Here is a 21,414-nt window from a genome sequence, read left to right on the forward strand (position 1 = left end):
ACACTGTCCCTCACTTTCCACACACTAAAGCCTTTCAATCCAGGAGAAAGCATAGGGATCACGCTGATCATCCCACCCTGCCTCTAACCCTTCCCCCCTCAACACTCAGTCTTTTGTTGAACGGGGTGCGTCCTGGCGAGTGCCAGGCTGAGACTCGGACTAGGCGGGCATGTGTGGAATGCAGATATGGCATGCTGGTAAGTAGGGAGGGGGTGCTTTCACATCACAGTTCCAGCAGCAAAGGTGGATGGGTAGCTCTGTTCACACGTGTGGAAAAGTGAACAGTGAAACCATGGCAACCTCCACGCCACGATCCTCATGTGGCGGCATCAGATTCCACATCTCTGGTATCAGAGTTGGCCCAACTGCACATCTGAAACCAAGAAGGCTACCATCTGCTATTTACAGACAGACAGTGTTATGACACTGATGACTTGTCGAGATCAGGGGAGAACGACTCTCCGCTCTCACTGAAGCCATGAAGGTCAAGGCGGACCGCGGTACTGCTGGCATTGTTTTTTTTAAAACCAGCATCCCCATTCTAGTGAACGGGAAAAATCTTTGGGGTCAATATCTTCGTGTAAAAAGAAAATCAGGGTACCAATAATTGCTTCTATTACACCAGATGTATGTCCTTGAACCAGTTCTTTCAAAATAACACACAGAAGTTAAGAATTATTCAGTTGCTACTGGCAGCACCACGGTCAGCCTTCAACTGGAGATACTCAAGGAGAGGGCAGCACCAAACTAGCCTGCAACATCACTTCCTGGACTAACTCAAACAGTGCATGTAGATTTTCAAGACAACCCCATAAAACACCATCCTAGCTGCTAAAACTGACTTCCTTGCCTTCAAAAGGCACTATCTTCACATAGCAATGAATGGGGCCACGTGATCGATGGGTTTGTCCATTCATATACAGTCATTGGTCGAGACTGATGCTTTGTATGGTTGTGGCTACCAGTACAGCGCCATCTAGTTGTCGCGTCGGAAATAACGCTGACAACTTTGGATAGAGCCTAACCCTTTTCCATTCTCCTAAGCTGCTATGTAGTCACTTCTAAGCCTCACCCAGCTATGGACAGCTAACATGCTACGGTTGTCAACAAACCATCAGTGTCACACGGCACCAAGAAATTACTCAAGCCCCGCCAACCCTAGCAGAATTTGACTCCCAGTCAGTGGCAGTGACTAGAAGTAACGGTAAGTAATTCATTACAATGGACAGTGATGCAAGAATCTTAATCCAAAGGAACCGCACCACTGAAACTTTCATGACGGAAAGTCTTGAGAACAGGCCCTAACGCGTAAAGCAAAGAAAGATTGGACATAAATGACAGGTAGTGCTAGGTTGACAGGGGTAACTAAGCACTACCGTGTGCATTGCTGCCACACCTTACCCACCGCCCTAAAGTTAAAAGAAGTGGCCCAATTTGAACCAAAAACAAAAGTCCATAAACAATTTATTTGAAGTACATATCAAGGAAAGAGTCACCTTTTTTAAGCATACAAAATGTTCTCATGGGGAAGTTTCATACAAATTTAAATTTGTCTGATGACACCAACAAGTTACTCTACTAAAGAATTCAGAACCCCATTTAATTACACATCATAGATTAAAATAGGGTGAATCATTGGGGGGGGGGGGGTTCAGGTACAGAGTACTGACCAGAATATCTGAGTTCACACAAATAAGAACAAAGCAAACAGTCACCTCGCGATGGTTGAGGCAGGGTGGATAATATTTCACCACAATGTGACTCCTCCAGCTTTTCCACCTGCCAATATGCGTGACCACATGGTTAACACTCATCATGTTCAATGGGACCAACTTTTTCTGAATAAACCTATGGCGTTTCATGGGACTTCAACCTTGTATGATTGACGACCATACAACAACAGAAAAAACACAAGTATTTAAGCGGCTACTGCTTCTTGGCTTTTTTCTGCTTCTTCTGAGCCTTGCTGGCGTCTTCGTGGGCCTTTCTCTTGGCCGTCAGTTTGTTAACCTGCGAGGGGAAAGTAGAGTTAATGAGTTAATGAACAGTGGAGTAAAATCGAGAATTCATGGGTGTGCAACCAAGGTCACATGCGCTCTAAAAGGGCTATTGTTTTAGCGAGCAAGGTTTCCAGGGCCTGTCTATTCAAACCCTGTTAATCATTATCCCTACAGCTCAATAGGTAGGTATTAGGTACAAAGATAGCAGCCTAGTGGAAAGTACACTGCCAGTTATCCCAAAATGTCAGGCCTGATCCTCTACCTCCATGTATATTAATACGGCTGTGAGACTAGCTGTTCCCGAGGCAAATGTACTGATGGGTCCAACACAGTAATGTGCTGCGTCTGTCTATCTATCCATCAATCGTGCCGTTAAAGAGTATTTGTCCCCTTTCGGACTTTCTCCATTTTTGACACCAATTGTTAGACCTTCAACTAAAACCTAATATTAGATAGGAAACATGAGTGAACATGAACAAATAACAAAATGTGATACTTATTTGATTTATTTAGTAAACAAATTTAAAAAGGAACCAATGCCCATGTGCACAGGTAATTGCCCCCTTACACATGTGGTTCCGGAGTTAATCAGTTTTTTTTGTTGCATAAACTACTAATTTCAGGTCCTGCCACAACATCTCAAAATCAGGTTTAGGTCTGGACTTTGACTTGGCCATTCAAACTTGAAATGTGTAGCTTTACAGCCATTCTGATGTAGACTTGCTTGTGTGTTTTGGATCATTGTCTTGATTGAGATGTGGCAGGACCTGAAAGTGCAGTTTATGCTCGAAAACCCCCAAATGTCACTGAGTTAAAGAAGCTCTGCATGGAAGAGTGGGACAAAATTCCTCCACAGCGACGTGAGAGACTGATCAACAACTAGAGGAAGCGTTTGGTTGGAGTCATTGCAGCTAAAGGTGCCACAACCAGTTATTGAGTGTAAGGGGGAAATTACTTTTTCATACAGGGGCATTAGGTGTTGCATCACTTTAAAATATTAAAACAAAAAAACTTAAATGTTTGTGTTATTCCCTCAGATTTATCTAATATTAGGTTTTGGTTGAAGATCTGACAACTCAAGGTAAAAAATTACACTAAAACAGAGAAAATTCAGAAAGGGGGAAATACTTTTTCACAACCCTGTACCTATGTAAATATCTATCTCCATCGACAGGCAAAGGGACGCAGTGATGGCCTTGTCGGTTTGGCCGGTGCGCAGCGGAGGGAACTCACCTCTCGGGTCGTCCTCTTCTTGCCAAACATGATCTTGTCGTACAGGTACTTCTCCTTCTTCTTCATCATCATGATGGCCAGACGCTTCTCCTCTGCCTTCTCCTCCTGCTCAAGGCGCACCTTGTTCCCCACGGAACCAGTTTCCCAGGGTTTCACTTTGCCGGGGGTCACCTTCACCGCCAAAGTCTGCGGGGATAGGAGAGAAAAGAGACGTCTAAGGGTGTGTCCAAAATGGCACTCTATAGTGCACTACGCCCTACGATAATGTTTTATGTTAGATGAAACAGGCCATTCAGATGGTAAAACTGGAGAGCAAGGGTCATCTAGATTCAGCCACGGGAAGATTCTTGAGCGGAAGGTCAGGAACATAATTCTAAATAACTTGTAGACTGCAAATTGACCGGAAGAAACCCAAACTGATATAATATTTAACTAAAACCATTTCAAAACCTTGCTTAAAATTTCTATACAATAATACAACCTCCCTCTATAATGCGATAGAATACTACTTATTATTTTTTTCTTCAAAATTAAAACCACTTATAGCGGACTTTAAAATGTATATATTTTGTTGAAAACTTGGGAGGGGGCAGATCAAATCACCCAAGGCCAAATTCGGCCCTTGGGCCACCAGTTGTGGAACCCTGGTGTAGAGACTGATAGGATTCTCTCACCTTGCCCTGGGCTCGCGTACCCTCCAGCTTCTTCAGATTCTTCTCCTCGGTCAACTCTTCATCGTCCACATCATCATCCTCCTCTTCATCATCATCCTCCTCCTCCTCTTCTTCATCCTCCTCCTCTTCATCCTCTTGTACTGATATTTAAAGAAACAAATGGTTGAACATTTTAGTTCAACACAACATACATCATGCAGGTGCAGAAACATGTGAAGGAGAGTGGGACACAAAGTATATTGAAAGCAGGCGCTTCCACACAGTTGTGGTTCCTGAGTTAATTAAAGAATTACAATCCCATCATGCTTAGGGTTATGTATAAAAATGCTCAGCAGGCCATTATTTTGGCCACCATGGCTACGCCCCTATAGGATGACAATGCCCCCATCCACAAAATTGGATGTTCCAAGTCCACAACAATGCTTAAACCACACCAGGAGACCTCGAGGGTAAAAATCGAAGAAATGTGGATTAAAATGCGCACCAGCCAGAGACCGTTGGTTAGTGATGTTAGAGTTTGCTAAACAAATGGCCACTGAATTGATGCAAATAATCATATTCTGCCAGGTAGGCATACGCTACTTTGTAGTAAACATGTAATTGATAAGGTTTTTCCATCTACCAGAAGACGGTTGTCATTACATTAAGACTCATCGCTAACGGCTACAAATAGTGACAGACAAACGCGCAGACAGATGGGCAGAATGTTCAGAAAGGAAAATACAAATCTCTGATGCATTTTGTTAATGTCTTATGATAATAATATTGGGCAAATTAATCCATTTTCTAATAAGTTCAATACATTTTAGATGTTTTTTTTTGTTTAAACTATTTATTCTGTTTTAAAATCTGGGTTCGATCTGGCCCCTACGAGTAGTCACTGAATTGTTTGAGGAGCATGAAAATGATGTAAACCATATGCCATGCCGCCTCAGTCATCAGATCTCAACCCAAATGAACACTTATGGGAGATTCTAGAGCGGCACCGGAGACAGGTTTCCACTTCAAAACACCAAATGATGTAATCTCTTGTGGAAGAACGGCGTCGCATCCCTCCCATAGAGTTCCAGATACTTTGAGAATCTATGCCAAGGTGCATTGAAGCAAATAGCCCAAAGCCCTGTTAAGACACTATGTTAAAATGTCTTTTATTTTAGCGGGTTAACTGTAGGTTGCATAGGAAAATGGCACCCTATTCCCTTCTACAGTGCACTACTTTTGACCAGAGTCCAGCTCTGCTCGGCTCTTACCGGGCTTCTCCCCCCGCTGCAGGGCCATGAGCTTTAACTTCTCCGGGGGCACGTAGTCGCCGTCCTTCTCCTCCACGAAGGGCGAGAGGTGGGGCGGCAGCGTCGTCCCCAGGAAGTAGTCCTCAACGGGCAGGCGCATCTGGGCGTTGACGGAGTCAAACACCCACTGGGGCTGGATGTAGTACCTGGAGCAGGACATGACCACCAGGCACAAGGTTAGTTACACACCTGCCTGCCTCCTTTACGACCAAGGTTTCTACACAGATATGGATCAAACTGGGTTCAAATAATAGCCGTCTTCTTTCAAATACTTTAAGTGTTTGATCCAGACAGTCTGGAGTGCCAGATGGGCGGAGTTTGCACCTTTGGGACTACAGTCAGCCAACCCAACCCACCTTTGAATGTAACATTTAAACATTCCAAAAATATTTGAGACCATTCACACATTGGCAAGTTGAATTGGCAACAGCTAAAGACATAAAGGTCTGGACAGGGTTAGTAGGCCCATAGTGTCGGCATTATGTACCCTGTTTAAAGCTAAGCTCTACGAAGAGCGATAAAGGGGACAAGAACTGTCACACGTGGCTCTGCCCACAGACTCCACCCCCTGGAAGCCCTGGATAACAGGGGCCTTTGAGCGGCCAGAGCAGGAAGAGGCCCTTTGAAAGGGGGCATTGTGGGGATGAGCTGAGCCCATCTCGGAGGGGGGACTGAAGGAGAAGGAAACCCCCCAACCAGAGCAACAGTTAGCAGCCGGGCAACAAAACACTTGGGTCTGTAAAATAGCCCTGGCTGAAATAAAATTCATGCAAAGTTTGTGAATGAATGGCAAGACATTGGCAACGACTGCAATGAGTGCAGATAAAGTGATATGAACCGTCGGGTTCCCTTCACCTGTTAATGTACTGCTTGTCCATGTCAGGCCTGTCTACAATCTGATGAGTGATTGTCTCGTCGGTCACTTCATAGGTGCCACCGATGCAGAGGGACTTGTCCCAGGACACCTCGGCACCAAAACACCTGGCAGACAGAAAGGGATGGAGATTTTTTTTTTTACTTTTAAAAAACAATGGTTCACTTCATGGTGGATCAAAGCTCCCCTTTGAGGTGCGGTGTGGCATGGAAACCGTCCCCAAAAGCTTTGGCTTGCTTTTACTTCCCAGGGTGCCATAATGTCTGTGGCGGTTCTCACCTCAGGATAAAAGCCAGTGACTCTCTGGGAACTTCCCTGTTCAAGAAGAACTTGAGCCCTTCAAAAAGCCTTTTCTGGGCCTCCTGCTCTTTCTGCTCCTTCTCTCTGGCCTGCATATTCTCCTGGTCCTCCTGAAGAAAGACAGAAGGGGTGGGTGAAAGGAGACAGGAAAAGCTTTTAGAAGGGTACACAGGCAGTTAGTGGGGTGGTTTGGTTGCATCATGTTGTTTATAAAACAGCTTGTAGCCATCGAGGAGTGCTGCCCAATCTAACACTGCTAATGAGGTGAATCCATCGGGGAATAACGTGAGCCTCTCTCTGTAGACCCACTGATTTTCAGAGTGTGGCTTTTCTGTGAGCAATTATTTCTATCAGTTATTTTTATCCCATCTTCAAATTGCCTAACAGTGATTTAGAAAGTACATCAACGTCAAATACCGAGGACGACTTTTGTATCAGAAATATAAATTTACGACGAGGGTGCGCTACAAATAGTTCCTCCAACCACAAAGATCTGGGAAAGAAAGGGCTTTCTAAATGGAAGGAATGAAAGGTGAACGTGGGAGGCATTGGTCATAACACACTCCTGACCACCTGGTAGCTAATTTACTCAGTCTCCTTACCCCCTCGGTAGGGAAAAGGTCCAGCTGGTTCTCCTCCTCCTCCGCGGTGGCGACCACCCGTGCCAGGCTGGCACTCAGGGCTGACAGTTTCTGTTGAGCGCATGAAACTCACAGGTTCAGTTTACACACAGCTTAAAAACACATTTCTACTGATAGAGTACCATCAAGGACAGGCTGGTAGCCCAGATCAATAAAGAGATATGTTTTCCTGTCCGACATATACAGGAATCCTCAAGTTAATATTTAGTTTACTCGTTGATTTGTATCAATCCTAACAGTGATGAAAAGGCCCACCTCCAAGTAGCTCTCTGAGTCCATAGCGTAGTCCTCCTCGTGCTCTGCCTTCAGCTCAGACTCAGCTTTGCTGTCCAGCTGGAGAGATGGGTAGAGTTAGCCACAGCGCAGACAGACAACAAATAGCAGGCCAATGATCTCTGTATACTACAAGACAATATAATGTTCATCTACAAAAAGAACATGGTTACGAAAAAGGTGCCGCTTGTGACGCGAGATGGCTGAAATGGTTCTACGGGATCGTATTCATTAGGGCACACTGTAGCAAAATGTTTTGCAACGGAAACCAAAAACAAGCATTTGTTATTTCTCATTTCTCCCAGTTTCCTTCCGTTTTCTTCCGCTTGTTGCGTAATGAACACGATGCAAGTTAAGTCCAGGTACTGGGTTACCTTAGGCGGGTAGACCAGGTTGAGGGTCTGGTAGAGGCGGAAGTTAATGAAGCCAAAGAGGGTCGTGTACATCTCTGTGAATGTGGCCATTACTCTGTAGTCCACATCTGTCGGGTGCTGGGGGAGAAAGGATAGATAATTAAGCCTGAAAGGTTGCATTGTAGAGTCAATGTTGAGGAGAGCCATTGCCACGTACGCTTATCAAGTTCCTCTAAATTACCCACAATTAACAGCATCAACTTAAATTTGCCATCAAGCAATGTCTCTCACTCCATTCTCAGATTGATTATTTTCTATGAGCACAGTGTGAAGGAATGTGTGTTTGGGATATCTGATGTATCCGACCATTGTATAATTTCTATGGGCATACATCTAAACATCTAAGATGGCCTTGTTCAAAATTCTCACATTCAATGGTAATCCAAATAAAAACAAGGAGGTGTATAGAGGAAAACAATAAGTTGAATCCTAATATTCTATGGGATGCAGTGAAGGTTGTCATTTGTGCGAAACTAAATCACACTCACAACATTCCAGAAGAAAGCTTCATTGGCTATATATCAGAATTTGATTAAGGAGTTGAAAAGGTATGGAACAAAAAGAAAAGATCACTTGATCCATTGATACACAACAAATTTAAGAAACCAGGAGAAAAATAGATTATATTCTTAGTAACAATAATTTAAACAGAATTCATGAGGGGAGGCCGTAAAGCTACAAGACTGCTAGATATATGAATACACAGATATATTTTGTATTTGGTAAGATAAGAGATCCACAAAAGTAGACAAATTAAACACTGACCCATGACCATAACCACGAGTCCGACGCAAAGGATATACTGCTTTGTCAAGACCAGGCAGTGTCAGAGGAAGGCCACAATTATTATTATTTTATAGACTCCAGTCACCCAAATCATACACTGTTCTCTCTGCTACCGCACGGCAAGCGGTACCAGAGTAACAAGTCTAGGTCCAAAAGGCTTCTTAACAGCTTCTACCCCCAAGCCATTGAACAGTTAATCAAATGGCTACCCGGAACTATTTGCATTGTCCCCACACCACCCCCCCATTTTTACGCTGCTGCGACACTGTTTATTATCCATGCATAGTCACTTTACCTCTACCTACACATACATAATACCTCAATTACCTCGACTAACCGGTGCCCCCGCACATTGTACCGGAACCCCCTGTATATAGCCTCGCTACTGTTATTTTATTGTTGCTCCATCATTATGTTATATATGTAAGCAAGCATTTCACTGTAAGGTGTTGTATTCGGCGCATGTGACAATTTGATTTGATTTTGTTTTTACACTGCTGCTACTCGCTGCTTATTATCTATGCATAGTCACTTTACCCCTACCAACACATACAAAGTACCTCGACTAACCTGTACCCCCGCACATTGACTCTGTATATAGACTCGTTATTGTTGTTATGTAATTTTCTTGTGTTAAAATATATTTTCTAAACTATTTATTGAACTGCATTGTTGGTTAAGGGTTTGTAAGTAAGCAATTCACGGAAAGGTCTACACCCGTTGTATTCGGTGCATGTGCCAAATACAATTTGATAGCACATATATATTTGAGGGCTATTACAAAAACATGTATACTCAAACACCCACAGCAGATGAGGATATAATGAAGTAGTTTCTCAATTCTCTAAATTTTCCATTTATTGGGGAAAAAAACTGAATGATGCGCTCACGGCACCCATTATAGAGGAAGAGATAGTGAGTGCAGTTACTAGAGTTAAAAACAACATCTTCTGGGAGCGACATATTCCTATCAGAGTGGTACAAAACCTTTGCGGAATTGACCCCACTGCTTAGATCACCTTTCAATTGGACCTTGAATGAGGGCCTTACTCCACCATCGTGGAAGGAAGCTATTATTTCAATAACCAAAGGCAAAGAAATAATGTAATAGCTACTGCCGTGTCAATTTTAAATGTATATTATAAACTCTATACCTCAATTATATCCAAGAGATTTGAGAAGTTCATGCCAGATATGATTGATTAAGACCAAACTGGATTCATTAAGGGTTGTCAAACACAAGAAAATATTAGAAGGACTTTACATTTTATCAATGCTATTCAAAAATTGGAGAAAGGTGAAGCTTTGGTTAGCCTAGATGCAGAGAAGGCGTTTGATTGTGTGAATAGGACATTTCTATGAATCAAAGTCATTTATCAGAATCCGAAAGCTGGAATAAAAGGTGAATGGGAATCTGACAAACAAGATTAACCTCAAAGGGGCACACGACAGGGTTGATGCTTGTCGCCCACACTTTTCACCCTGTATATAGAGCCTCTAGCGCAGGCAATTAGAGAGAGAACCTAGGGGTTTTTACTGTGGGAGAAGAACATCATTGGACTATTTGCAGATAATGTCATAGTGTATTTGAATAACCCAGAGCCAAGTTTCCCTAAGCTGATGAATCTATTACAGGAATATGGTCATTACTCTGGATATAAATTGAATGTGCTTAAAAACGCAAATCCTGACATTTAACTTCTCCTTCTCCAGAAATGAACACCAAATTTGGTTTGAAGTGGAATTCCCTCGAAGATATATAAAGCGAACTACAACCATATAAATGTAGATCAAGAGAGGTGTTTTGAGATGGTCCATAGTATTTCAACTCCAGAATAGAAGTGTGAACATTGAAATAAGTACAATCTCTTCCAATTATAATACCTCAAAGTCAATATAGAGTATGGGACAAACTGATATCGAGATTTATCTGGGATGGCAAAAAAACCTAGGATTAAATACTGCACATTGCAACTTCAAGGATAAAGGAGGGAGGGCACTACCCAACCTGAGAATGTGTCTATGCAGCACAACTCAGATCCATAGTTTAATGGTGTGATCAAAGTTACTGTGCAATATGGAAGGAGAGGAGAGAGGAGAGGAGCATAACGGGAAAGCCAACCCAAACGTTGGCGGGAGATAGGGAACTATTTAAGACCATGGAGGACATACTGGACCCAATAACAACATTCACGTTAGATATTCGGTTTGATATGGTCTGGAAACACAAAATTGGAGAGAATAATTATTATGATGATATGTGCATATGTCAAATTTAAATCTGGCACATATGATCAGAGTTTTAAACATTGGGTTAATCATGGTTTAACAGCATTGTGTACCACTGTTGAGAATGGGAAGATTATGTTTTCAGGATCTAAAGGCAACATACAGAACCAGGATTTTTTAGATACTAAACAGTTAAGTGGATTACTCTCAAAGTAGCTAAAGCATATAAACTCAACCATGGACTAAAATTGAGTTTTGAGAGCAATTAGTAAAGCATATAGGCAAGTAGAGTAATCTCAGTATTGTACCAAGGCTTGATAGAAAGTAAAGAAAACTCTGTTGTAGAGCAAGGACATTTTTGAAAAATGAATCCACTTTAAATCTCAGAAGATGAAGAGTGGAAAAGCGTGTACAACACAACAGGCAACCACTAACTCAAAAATATGGACAGAGTTACATTGGAAGAACCTGAATTGATTATTTATTACAGTTAAAATGATGAGTGAACTTTGTACGCAACAAATGTCTGCAAATGCAAAAAATGTGTTGGAGAATGTGTGGACACATGGGAGCTAACCACTATCATATCTTCTGGAAATGCAAAAAATGTGTGTTTTGGGATAACGTGTGTTCTACTATTAAAGACATCCTGGGCTAGGATGGTGTGCCTAGGACTTGCTCTGGTTGTCTACCTAGGAAATGTACAGGATGAAATAAGGGCATGTGAATAGTATATGATTAGGAACCTTCTTGCAGCTAGTAAGAAAGCAATAACAAAGAATGGTATAAATCAGATCCTCCCAAACTAGATGATTGGTTAGCCATTATACAATAAGTCGATATGGAAAAGATATCTTATTTGTTAAGAAATAAGGGAAAACAAGTTTGAGGCCAGATGGGAGAAATTTATATGGTTTGAGGCTCAGTAATGGGACATTAACTACTAAATGTGGTTATGACATAACTGTATGTACGTTGGTGATGTGAATATTGTACACAACGTATCCCTGAACCCCGGTCATTTGCATGTATTTTTTTGTATACATTTTACTATGGTGAATCTGTACATAGTGGAAAAATCAATAAAAATTCAAAGTATATAAATAAAATAAAAAATAAAAAAATGTCTCTTTGAACTGCTGTGATGTGACTCAGCACTTACATCATGGGCAAACTGGTAGGGCACGAGCCAGGTGATGAGCTGTCCAAGGACCTCTGCCTGATAGTAAATCCCCTTGATGGAGAGGAAAACCTGCCAGGGAAAGCAAAACCATGTCAAGTGTAATGCGGAATATCAGTTATTCTCTTTGCTATAGAGCATGCATCTCATTCAGACGAATTCAATGTGAACTAACCACTCCAAAACTGCTTTCACAACACTTAATAGGCTTCTAACACTGCTAAGTGCACTGAACAAAAACAAACGGCAAGTGTTGGTCCCATGTGTCATGGGCTAAAAAAAAAAAATATTTTGGGCACAAATTTGTTTACGTCGCCATTAGTGGGCATTTCTCCTCTGCCAAGATAATCCATCCACCTGACAGGTGTGGCATATCAAGAAGCTGACTAAACATGATCATTACACAGATGCACCTTGTGCTGTGGACAAAAGGCCACTTTAAAATGTGCAGTTGTGTCAACCAACACAATGGCACAGATGTCTCAAGTTGAGGGAGCGTGCAATTGGCATTATGACTACAGGAATGTCCACCAGCGCTAATGACCTAATGTTCATTTCTCTACCATAAGCTGCCGCCACTGTTGTTTTAGAGAATTTGGCAACCAGCCTCACAACCGCAGACCACGTGTAAGCACACGAGCCCAGGACCTCCACTTCTGGCTTCTTCACCTGCAGGATCATTTGAGGAGGCGTTGGAGAGGTCCTGAGGAGTGTGTGTGTGTATGTATGTAATGAAGCCCTTGTGTGTAAAAACAAATTCTGATTGGGGATCCAGGCCCAGCCAGTGGGTGGGCCTAAGCCCAGTCATGTTAAATCCACAGATTAGGCCTAATGAATTTCTTTAAATTGACTGATTTCCTTATATGAACTGTAACTCCGCAAAATCTTTTAAATTGTTGCATGTTGCATTTATATTATTGTTCAGTACATACGGAAAGTATTCAGACCCCTTGAATTTTTCAACATTTTGTTACATTACAGCCCCATTCAAAAATGTTTTCAATAAATGTTTTTCCTCAATCTACACACAATACCCCATAATGACAAAGCATAAGCAGGTTTTAGATTTTTTTTTGAAAATGTATTAAAAATAAAAAACAGAAATACCTCATTTATATAAGTATTCAGACCCTTTGCTATGAGACTCGAAATTGAGCTCCGGTGCATCCTTTTTCCACTGATCATCCTTGAGATGTTTCTACAACTTGGAGTCCACCTGTGGTAAATTCAATTGATTGGACATGATTTGGAAAGGCACACACCTGTCCGTCTATATAAGGTCCCACAGTTGACAGTGCATGTCAGAGAAAAAAAACAAACCATGAGGTTGAAGGAATTACCTGTAGAGCTCTGAGACAGGACTGTGTCAAGGCACCAATCTGGGGAAAGACACCCCAAAGAATTCTAAAGTCCAAGAACACAGTGGCCTCCATCATTCTTAAACAAAAGAAGTTTGGCACCACCAAGACTATTCCTAGAGCTGGCCGCCCGGCAAAACTGAGCAATCGGGGGAGAAGGGCCTTGGTCAGGGAGGTGACCAAGAACCCAATGGTCACTGACAGAGCTCCAGAGTTCCTCTGTGGAGATAGGAAAACCTTCCAGAAGGACAATCATCTCTGCAGCACTCCACCAAATTACACCTTTATGGTAGAGTGGCCCGACTGAAGCCACTCCTCAGTAAAAGGCACATGACAGCCTGCTTGGAGTTTGCCAAAAGGCACCTAAAGACTCTCAGACCATGAGAAACAAGATTATATGGTCTGATGAAACCAAGATTGAACTCTCTGGTCTGAATGCCAAGCGTCACATCTGTAAGAAACCTGGCACCAACCCTACCGTGAAGCATGGTGGTGGCAGCATCATGCTATGGGGATGTTTTTCAGCGGCAGGGACTGGGAGACTAGTCATGATTGAGGGAAAGATGAACGGAGCAAAGTACAGCGAGATCCTTGATGAAAACCTGCTCCAGAGCGCACAGGACCTCAGACTGGGGGCAAAGGTTCACCTTCAAACAAGACAACGACCCTAAGCACACAGCCAAAACAATGCAGGAGTGGCTTCGGGACAAGTCTCGGAATGTCCTTGAGTGGCCTAGCCAAAGCCTGGACTTGAACCAAATCGAATATCTCTGGAGACAACTGAAAATAGCGGTCCTATCCAACCTGACAGAGCTTGAGAGGATCTGCAGAGAAGAGTGGGAGAAACTCCCCAAATACTGGTGTGCCAAACTTGTAGCTTCATACCCAAGAAGACTCGAGGTTGTAATCGCTGCCAAAGGTGTTTCAACAAAGTACTGAGTAAAGGGTCTGAATGTGATATTTCCGTTTTTTTTTTTGATAAAAAATATTTTTGCTGTGTCATTATGGGGTACTGTGTGTAGATTGATGAGGGGGAAAAAATATTTAATCAATTTTAGAATAAGGCTGTAACTTAAATGTTTTGCCAAAGTCAAGGGGTCTGAAAACTTTGAATGCACTGTATACACAATTGTCATGACTTAAATCCATTTCAGAGGCTATTGTACAAGTAACAGTCAGTATCATTACTTAATCAATCAATCATGCCCACACTCATTTTTATTGAGGACCAACTATTTATGTTAGCAAGGACACATCTGCAGTCTCGTCCTTCCTACCTTCCTGAGAGAGCGAGATGTGACTACGTAGTTCATCCACTCCACAGTGAGGCGGCGGCACAGCGTGATGGTCTGGACGTGGCACTTCCCCGTGCGGGCAAAGGTAGAGAACAGGAAGCACATAGAGAGGGCGTCGTCGATGTCACGGAGGGCATCGATGAAAGTGGGGTACCTGGCACACAAATAGACCCGAACATAACCCTCAGCAGAATTGTAGGACATCCTTTACAAATGTTATGTGTTGACATGAGCCGTAAACAGGGCTCAATACCATAGAGATCTTATGACTTGCCATGGCTATTGATATGGAGATCTCTGTGCATGTGCAGGATTTGTATTGTTACATAGCTGCTGCCCACTCTGCTGCATTCATAGCTTCTGCTCAGTGCTCCCAGTGCTGCTTCCCTATCATTTTTGTTGTTGTTGAATTTTACCCCTTTATCTCCCCAATTTCGTGGTATACAATTGTTTAGTAGCTACTATCTTGTCTCGTCGCACAACTCAGTACGGGCTCGGGAGAGACGAAGGTTGAAAGTCATGCATCCTCCGATACACAACCCAACCAAGCCGCACTGCTTCTTAACACAGCGCCATCCAACCCGGAAGCCAGCCGCACCAATGTGTCGGAGGAAACACTGTGCATCTGGCAACCTTGGTTAGCGCGCACTGTGCCCGGCCCGCCACAGGAGTCGCTGGTGCGCGATGAGACAAGGATTTCCCTACCGGCCAAACCCTCCCTAACCCGGACGACGCTATGCCAATTGTGCGTCGCCCTACGGACCTCCTGGTCGCGGCCGGTAACGACAGAGCCTGGGCGCGAACCCAGAGTCTCTGGTGGCACAGCTGGCGCTGCAGTACAGCGCCCTTAAAGAGAAACAACAGTTCATCATCAGCAGCAGCTACATTGTTTAAGGGCTGGGCGACATGGCCAAAATATCCTATCACGGTATTTAAAAAGAAATTGACGGTATGACTGTATTTGTTTTTGAATAATAAAGGTTATACATTTTCTACGATTAGTGTGTGACCCTAGGGTGGCAACACATACATTCTATGTGATTTCAATGGGTCTTTCTACATTCTGATCGTTTTATACTGTTCAATTAAACTTAAACCAAAAATAATTCCCTGCATTTTCATTCATTTCTGCACTCATTTGAGATCATTTCCACACTGCCACGTAGGGCCGCAAAGATATGGGGCAAAAAAAAAAATCTAGGCCGTATTTTTAACCAAATGTTTCAATTGCGATTTAGATCAAAACACTTGGGTCAACTGTTGGAAGCATGGGAAAAAAATATGATTATTATAATTCTACAGTTAGAAGATAATAGTGGGCACTTTGAATACAGTGTTAATTGACATGACAACAAATGAAAATGCCGGAGTTTTGTGACAGGGTAGGAACCAAAGTGTTGGTTAGTGCTTCCAAGGGGACCCTATAATCTTTGGCAACATTAAAACGTTATCTTCACTACTTCATGTAGCTAACATATTTATGCTGTGCGTACTCCTCTTTCATTTAGAAGATACTGTTGCACAATCAACATGCTGATTTAGGCCTACACCGTCACTGGTATTATCAGGCTCTATAGCTAGCTCTGTTTAGTCTGACTCAGTACATTTAGCCAGCTTACTAGCGATTAGCAGCTAACACGACTTAGCCACAATGTGCTAAGAAATAACAAACTAGCGTTTTTTGCAGATAAAGAATTTAATCGTGCAATTATAGAATGCTTATGGATTTGTATTAAAAAGCATTGTAGTCATCAACATCGCTGCATTGGCCAGGCAAACTGAACGCAAGTGTCTCGTACTCGACCAACAAAAAGGGCACTCCTTGAGTGACAGTGGGCAAGGCAAGTTCTGTGTGGTAAGTAGCATGGAGAGAGAGAGCGGAGAGAGAACTCAAGTAGCGGAGTAAACTATAACATTACACTAGAGATGTAGATGGTAAAGTAAAAACCCAAAACGGTCCATGCATCAATACCGGTATATCATAAAATACGGTATACCGCCCAGCCCTACATAGTGTGCGTAAAATAACATGCACAGAACATGATCCAGATCCTTAGCTATGAGGAAAAGGCTTCCAGATAGGCAGGAGCAAAAAGTGAGTATTGGCAGTCACTGCCTATTTTCTATTCCCTGAGCACCTTCCTAATGGTGAGGGTAGGCAACAACATCTCCACCCCGCTGATCCTCAACACTGGGGCCCCACAAGGGTGCGTTCTGAGCCCTCTCCTGTACTCCCTGTTCACACACGACTGCGTGGCCACGCACGCCTCCAACTCAATCATCAAGTTTGCGGACGACACAACAGTGGTAGGCTTGATTACCAACAACGACGAGACGGCCTACAGGGAGGAGGTGAGGGCCCTCGGAGTGTGGTGTCAGGAAAATAACCCCACACTCAACGTCAACAAAACTAAGGAGATGATTGTGGACTTCAGGAAACAGCAGAGGGAACACCCCCCCTATCCACATCGATGGAACAGTAGTGGAGAGGGTAGCAAGTTTTAAGTTCCTCGGCATACACATCACAGACAAACTGAATTGGTCCACTCACACAGACAGCATCGTGAAGAAGGCGCAGCAGCGCCTCTTCAACCTCAGGAGGCTGAAGAAATTCAGTTTGTCACCAAAAGCACTCACAAACTTCTACAGATGCACAATCAAGAGCATCCTGGCGGGCTGTATCACCGCCTGGTACGGCAACTGCTCCGCCCACAACCGTAAGGCTCTCCAGAGGGTAGTGAGGTCTGCACAACGCATCACCGGGGGCAAACTACCTGCCCTCCAGGACACCTACACCACCCGATGTTACAGGAAGGCCATAAAGATCATCAAGGACATCAACCACCCGAGCCACTGCCTGTTCACCCCGCTATCATCCAGAAGGCGAGGTCAGTACAGGTGCATCAAAGCTGGGACCGAGAGACTGAAAAACAGCTTCCATCTCAAGGCCATCAGACTGTTAAACAGCCACCACTAACATTGAGTGGCTGCTGCCAACACACTGACACTGACTCAACTCCAGCCACTTTAATAATGGGAATTGATAGGAAATGATGTAAATATATCACTAGCCACTTTAAACAATGCTACCTTATATAATGTTACTTACCCTACATTATTCATCTCATATGCATACGTATATACTGTACTCTATATCATCGACTGCATCCTTATGTAATACATGTATCACTAGCCACTTTAACTATGCCACTTTGTTTACATACTCACCTCATGTATATACTGTACTCGATACCATCTACTGTATCCTGCCTATGCTGCTCTGTACCATCACTCATTCATATATCCTTATGTACATATTCTTTATCCCCTTACACTGTGTATAAGACAGTAGTTTTGGAATTGTTAGTTAGATTACTTGTTGGTTATTACTGCATTGTCGGAACTAGAAGCACAAGCATTTCGCTACACTTGCATTAACATCTGCTAACCATGTGTATGTGACAAATAAAATTTGATTTGAATATTGAGTTGCTCCCCCATTTTCCCTCAGAACAGCCTTGATTCATCGGGACACAAACTCTACAAAATGTCAAAAGCATTCCACTGGGATAATGGCCCAGATTGATTACAATGCTTCCAACAGTTGTGTCAAGTTGGCTGGATGTCCTTTTGGTGGTGGACAATTCTTGATATACACGGGAAACTGTTGAGCGTGAAAAATCCAGAAGCGTTGCAGTTCTTGACACAAACCGGTGAACCTGGCACCTTTTACCATACCCCGTTCAAAAGGCACTTAAATATTTTGTATTGCCCATTCACCCTCTGAATGGAAGTTTTAACCTGTCTCTTCCCCTTCATCTACACCGATTGAAGTGGATTTTACAGGTGACATCAATATGGGATCAGAGCTTATACCTGGATTCACGGTCATGGAAAGAGCCAAATGTTCCTAATATTTTGAACATTCAGTGTATGTAATTGTATGCTCAACATTGCCATCTCCTGTTTGCAGTTGGCACTGCAGTGGATTGAGACGTCACCTCTCCTTGATGATGTGGTCCAGTTTGTAGCCAGGCTTGTTATCTCTCAGTCTCTCCACCCCTGTCCATTCTGCCTTTCCATATGCCTTCCTCAGTTTACGCACAAACACCTACCAGAGACAGAACAGGACAAGGCAGCCTTACTAGATTTGCCCCTTGATTTGAAAATAGTGGACTGAAAATTCACAGTCTGGTACAAAAATGTCAATAAACAAAGATGTCTGTATAGTAGTCAAAACACTAGTATAAAACATTACCTTGTACTCTCTGAACTTTCGAACGATGGGCTCGTGCAGGAGGAACCGGATGTCTTTGAACAGGTAGAATGTGCGGGGGGCCGTGGAACCCTTGTTCACCTTCTTCTTGTGCTTAGGCTCATGAGGGTAGATGCCTTTCAGAATACACAGGCGTCTGTGGAACACAGGACAAAGATGCAGACTCAATTTGGCATAGCAGAAACTAATACCAGAGGCAACCATGCAATTACATTCACAACCAGAGTACAAGGCTGTTTACACTAGACACTATAGGGAAGAAAACAGACTGGAATAAAGAGGGCCTACAACTCACAAAACACGTATTTTCCATTGTAAAACTTTTGCGACAGTGTGTACTAATGAATACCACCCAAGTTGTGGTGGGTCAGTAGTAACGTTACCCAGTACCTGAAATCTGCCAGGCTTAGCTGCAGCTTCTTGCGGGCTTTGTTCCGTGTGATGTAGTTGGTGGCAGAGCCCCTCTCATACTGAATACAAATGGGTTTACAGTTACTCACAAAACATGAAGACAGTAAAAGATGTGGGGTATTGGAGAAACCTGGCTTTTAGGGAGGATGACATTCTTAGATTGTTACTACAACACGTGTAACCATACTAATTCACAAAAAGCATGATGCTGACAATGTTCTGCGCATCTTTTATCACTATTTAGTACTATTGTATTTTTTAATTCACCAGGTGAAGATGTACCGTACTAACGTTAATGTTAGCAGCTAGGCCAACGTTAACTATCTAGTATAGAAGTGTTGAAAACAATCTGCATCAACGGCATATAACAAGACTAGACCGACGTAAACTACAATAGTTGAGTACAAAATACGTGTTTCATGCAAGCAATCTATTACAAAACATTTATTATTAGCAAGATTATAGTTTTACAGCTAACTAGGTAACAGCTACCTAAACATGTTAGGCCTAAAGTACAATCATAGCTATTTAATGCTGTGCTCGGATACACTACTGTAGCCAACTTTAGCTTTACGTAGCTAGCTAAATCGTTGGACAATTAATTTGACAGACAGTGGCAACCTTACCTTCTTTTTCTGTAGACCCCCCATTTACAATAGATATTTTCGTGTTATTCTAATAAAATACTTTTGTTTGGCTTTACTTCTCTCGACAATCATGTAAACACAACCACCACCAAAAAATACCGTGGCTGATGCACGTGTTGTGTGACATGCGCGGAATAAACTCGCAGGACCCCGACACCTCAAGCTGTCCATTTTAAGGCCTGAATATAAAAGACCTAAAACATAAAAGTAAATCAGTCAAATTTAGATGACCCATGTGTGTCTATCTATTCATTGGAAGTAAGTTGGACTTTGAAGAATTCATTCATAATTCATTCAAATACACACAACCAGTCAAAAGGGTTTTTCTTTATTTTTTACTATATTCTACATTGTAGAATAATAGTGAAGACATCAAAACTATGAAACAACGCATATGGAATCATGTAATAACCCAAAAAAGTGTTAAACAAATCAATTCTATCCTTAATGCATTTGAGCCAATCAGTTGTGTTGTGACAAGGTAGGGGTGGTAAACAGAAGTCCATATTATGGCAAGTAAAGCTCAAATAAGCAATGAGAAATGACAGTCCATTATTATTTTAAGACATGAAGGTCAGTCAATACGGAACATTTCAAGAACTTTTCCTCAAGTGCAGTCGTAAAACCCATCAAGCACTATGATGAAACTGGCTCTCATGAAAACCACCACAGGAAAGGAAGACTGCAGAGGATAAGTTCATTATAGTTACCTGCCTCGGAAATTGCAGCCCAAATGAATGCTTCACAGAGTTCAAGTAACAGACACATCTCAACATCAACTGTTCAGAGGAGACTGCTTGAATCAGGCCTTCATTGTCGAATTGTTGCAAAGAAACCAATACTGAAGGACACCTATAATAAGAAGAGACTTGCATTTGCCAAGAAACACGAGCAATGGACATTAGACCGGTGTAAATCTGTCCTTTGGTCTGATGAGTCCAAATTTTAGATTTTTGGTTCCAACCAAACCAAAGTAGGTGAATGGATGATCTCTGCATGTGTGTTTCCCACCGTGAAGCATGGAGGAGGAGGTGCGATGGTGTGGGGTGTTCTGCTGGTAACAGTGATATATTTAGAAATCAAGGCACACATAACCAGCATGGTCATCACAGCATTCTGCAGCGATATGCCATCCCATCTGGATTGCGCTTAGTGGCACTATCATTTGTTTTTAGACAGGACAATGACCCAACACACCTCCAGGCTGTGTAAGGGCTATTTGACCAAGAAAGAGAGTGATGTAGTGCTGCATCAGATGACCTGGCCTCCACAATCACCCAACCTCAACCCAATTGAGATGGTTTTGGATGAGTTGGACTGCATAGTGAAGGAAAAGCCGCCAACAAGTGCTCAGCATATGTGGGAACTCCTTCAAGACTGTTGGAAAAGCATTCCAGGTGAAGCTGGTTGACAGAATGCCAAGAGTGTGCAAAGCTGTCATCAAGGCAAAGGGTGGCTATTTGAAGAATCTAAAATGTAAAATCAAATTTGACTTTTGGTTACTACATGATTCCATATGTGTTATTTCCTAGTTT

General features: G+C 42.6%; 1 protein-coding gene across 1 annotated transcript; it reads right to left on the reverse strand.

The window, feature by feature from the left end:
* Nucleotides 1-1,447: 1,447 nt before the first annotated feature.
* pes (pescadillo) lies at nt 1,448-20,026 on the reverse strand. The gene is made up of 15 exons (XM_021620980.2): nt 19,859-20,026; nt 19,212-19,291; nt 18,804-18,957; nt 18,547-18,656; nt 14,528-14,699; nt 11,875-11,964; nt 7,659-7,775; nt 7,267-7,344; nt 6,973-7,062; nt 6,350-6,480; nt 6,052-6,177; nt 5,158-5,342; nt 3,908-4,047; nt 3,234-3,419; nt 1,448-2,010 (listed from the first exon to the last, which is right to left on the reverse strand). Exons 1-15 carry the CDS (start codon nt 19,880-19,882, stop codon nt 1,927-1,929), a joined length of 1,767 nt encoding a protein of 588 aa, XP_021476655.2. The 5' UTR covers nt 19,883-20,026; the 3' UTR covers nt 1,448-1,926.
* Between the last annotated feature and the right edge of the window lie 1,388 nt (nt 20,027-21,414).

This window comes from Oncorhynchus mykiss, chromosome 11, assembly GCF_013265735.2.
Source record: "Oncorhynchus mykiss isolate Arlee chromosome 11, USDA_OmykA_1.1, whole genome shotgun sequence".
Classification (NCBI taxonomy): domain Eukaryota; kingdom Metazoa; phylum Chordata; class Actinopteri; order Salmoniformes; family Salmonidae; genus Oncorhynchus; species Oncorhynchus mykiss.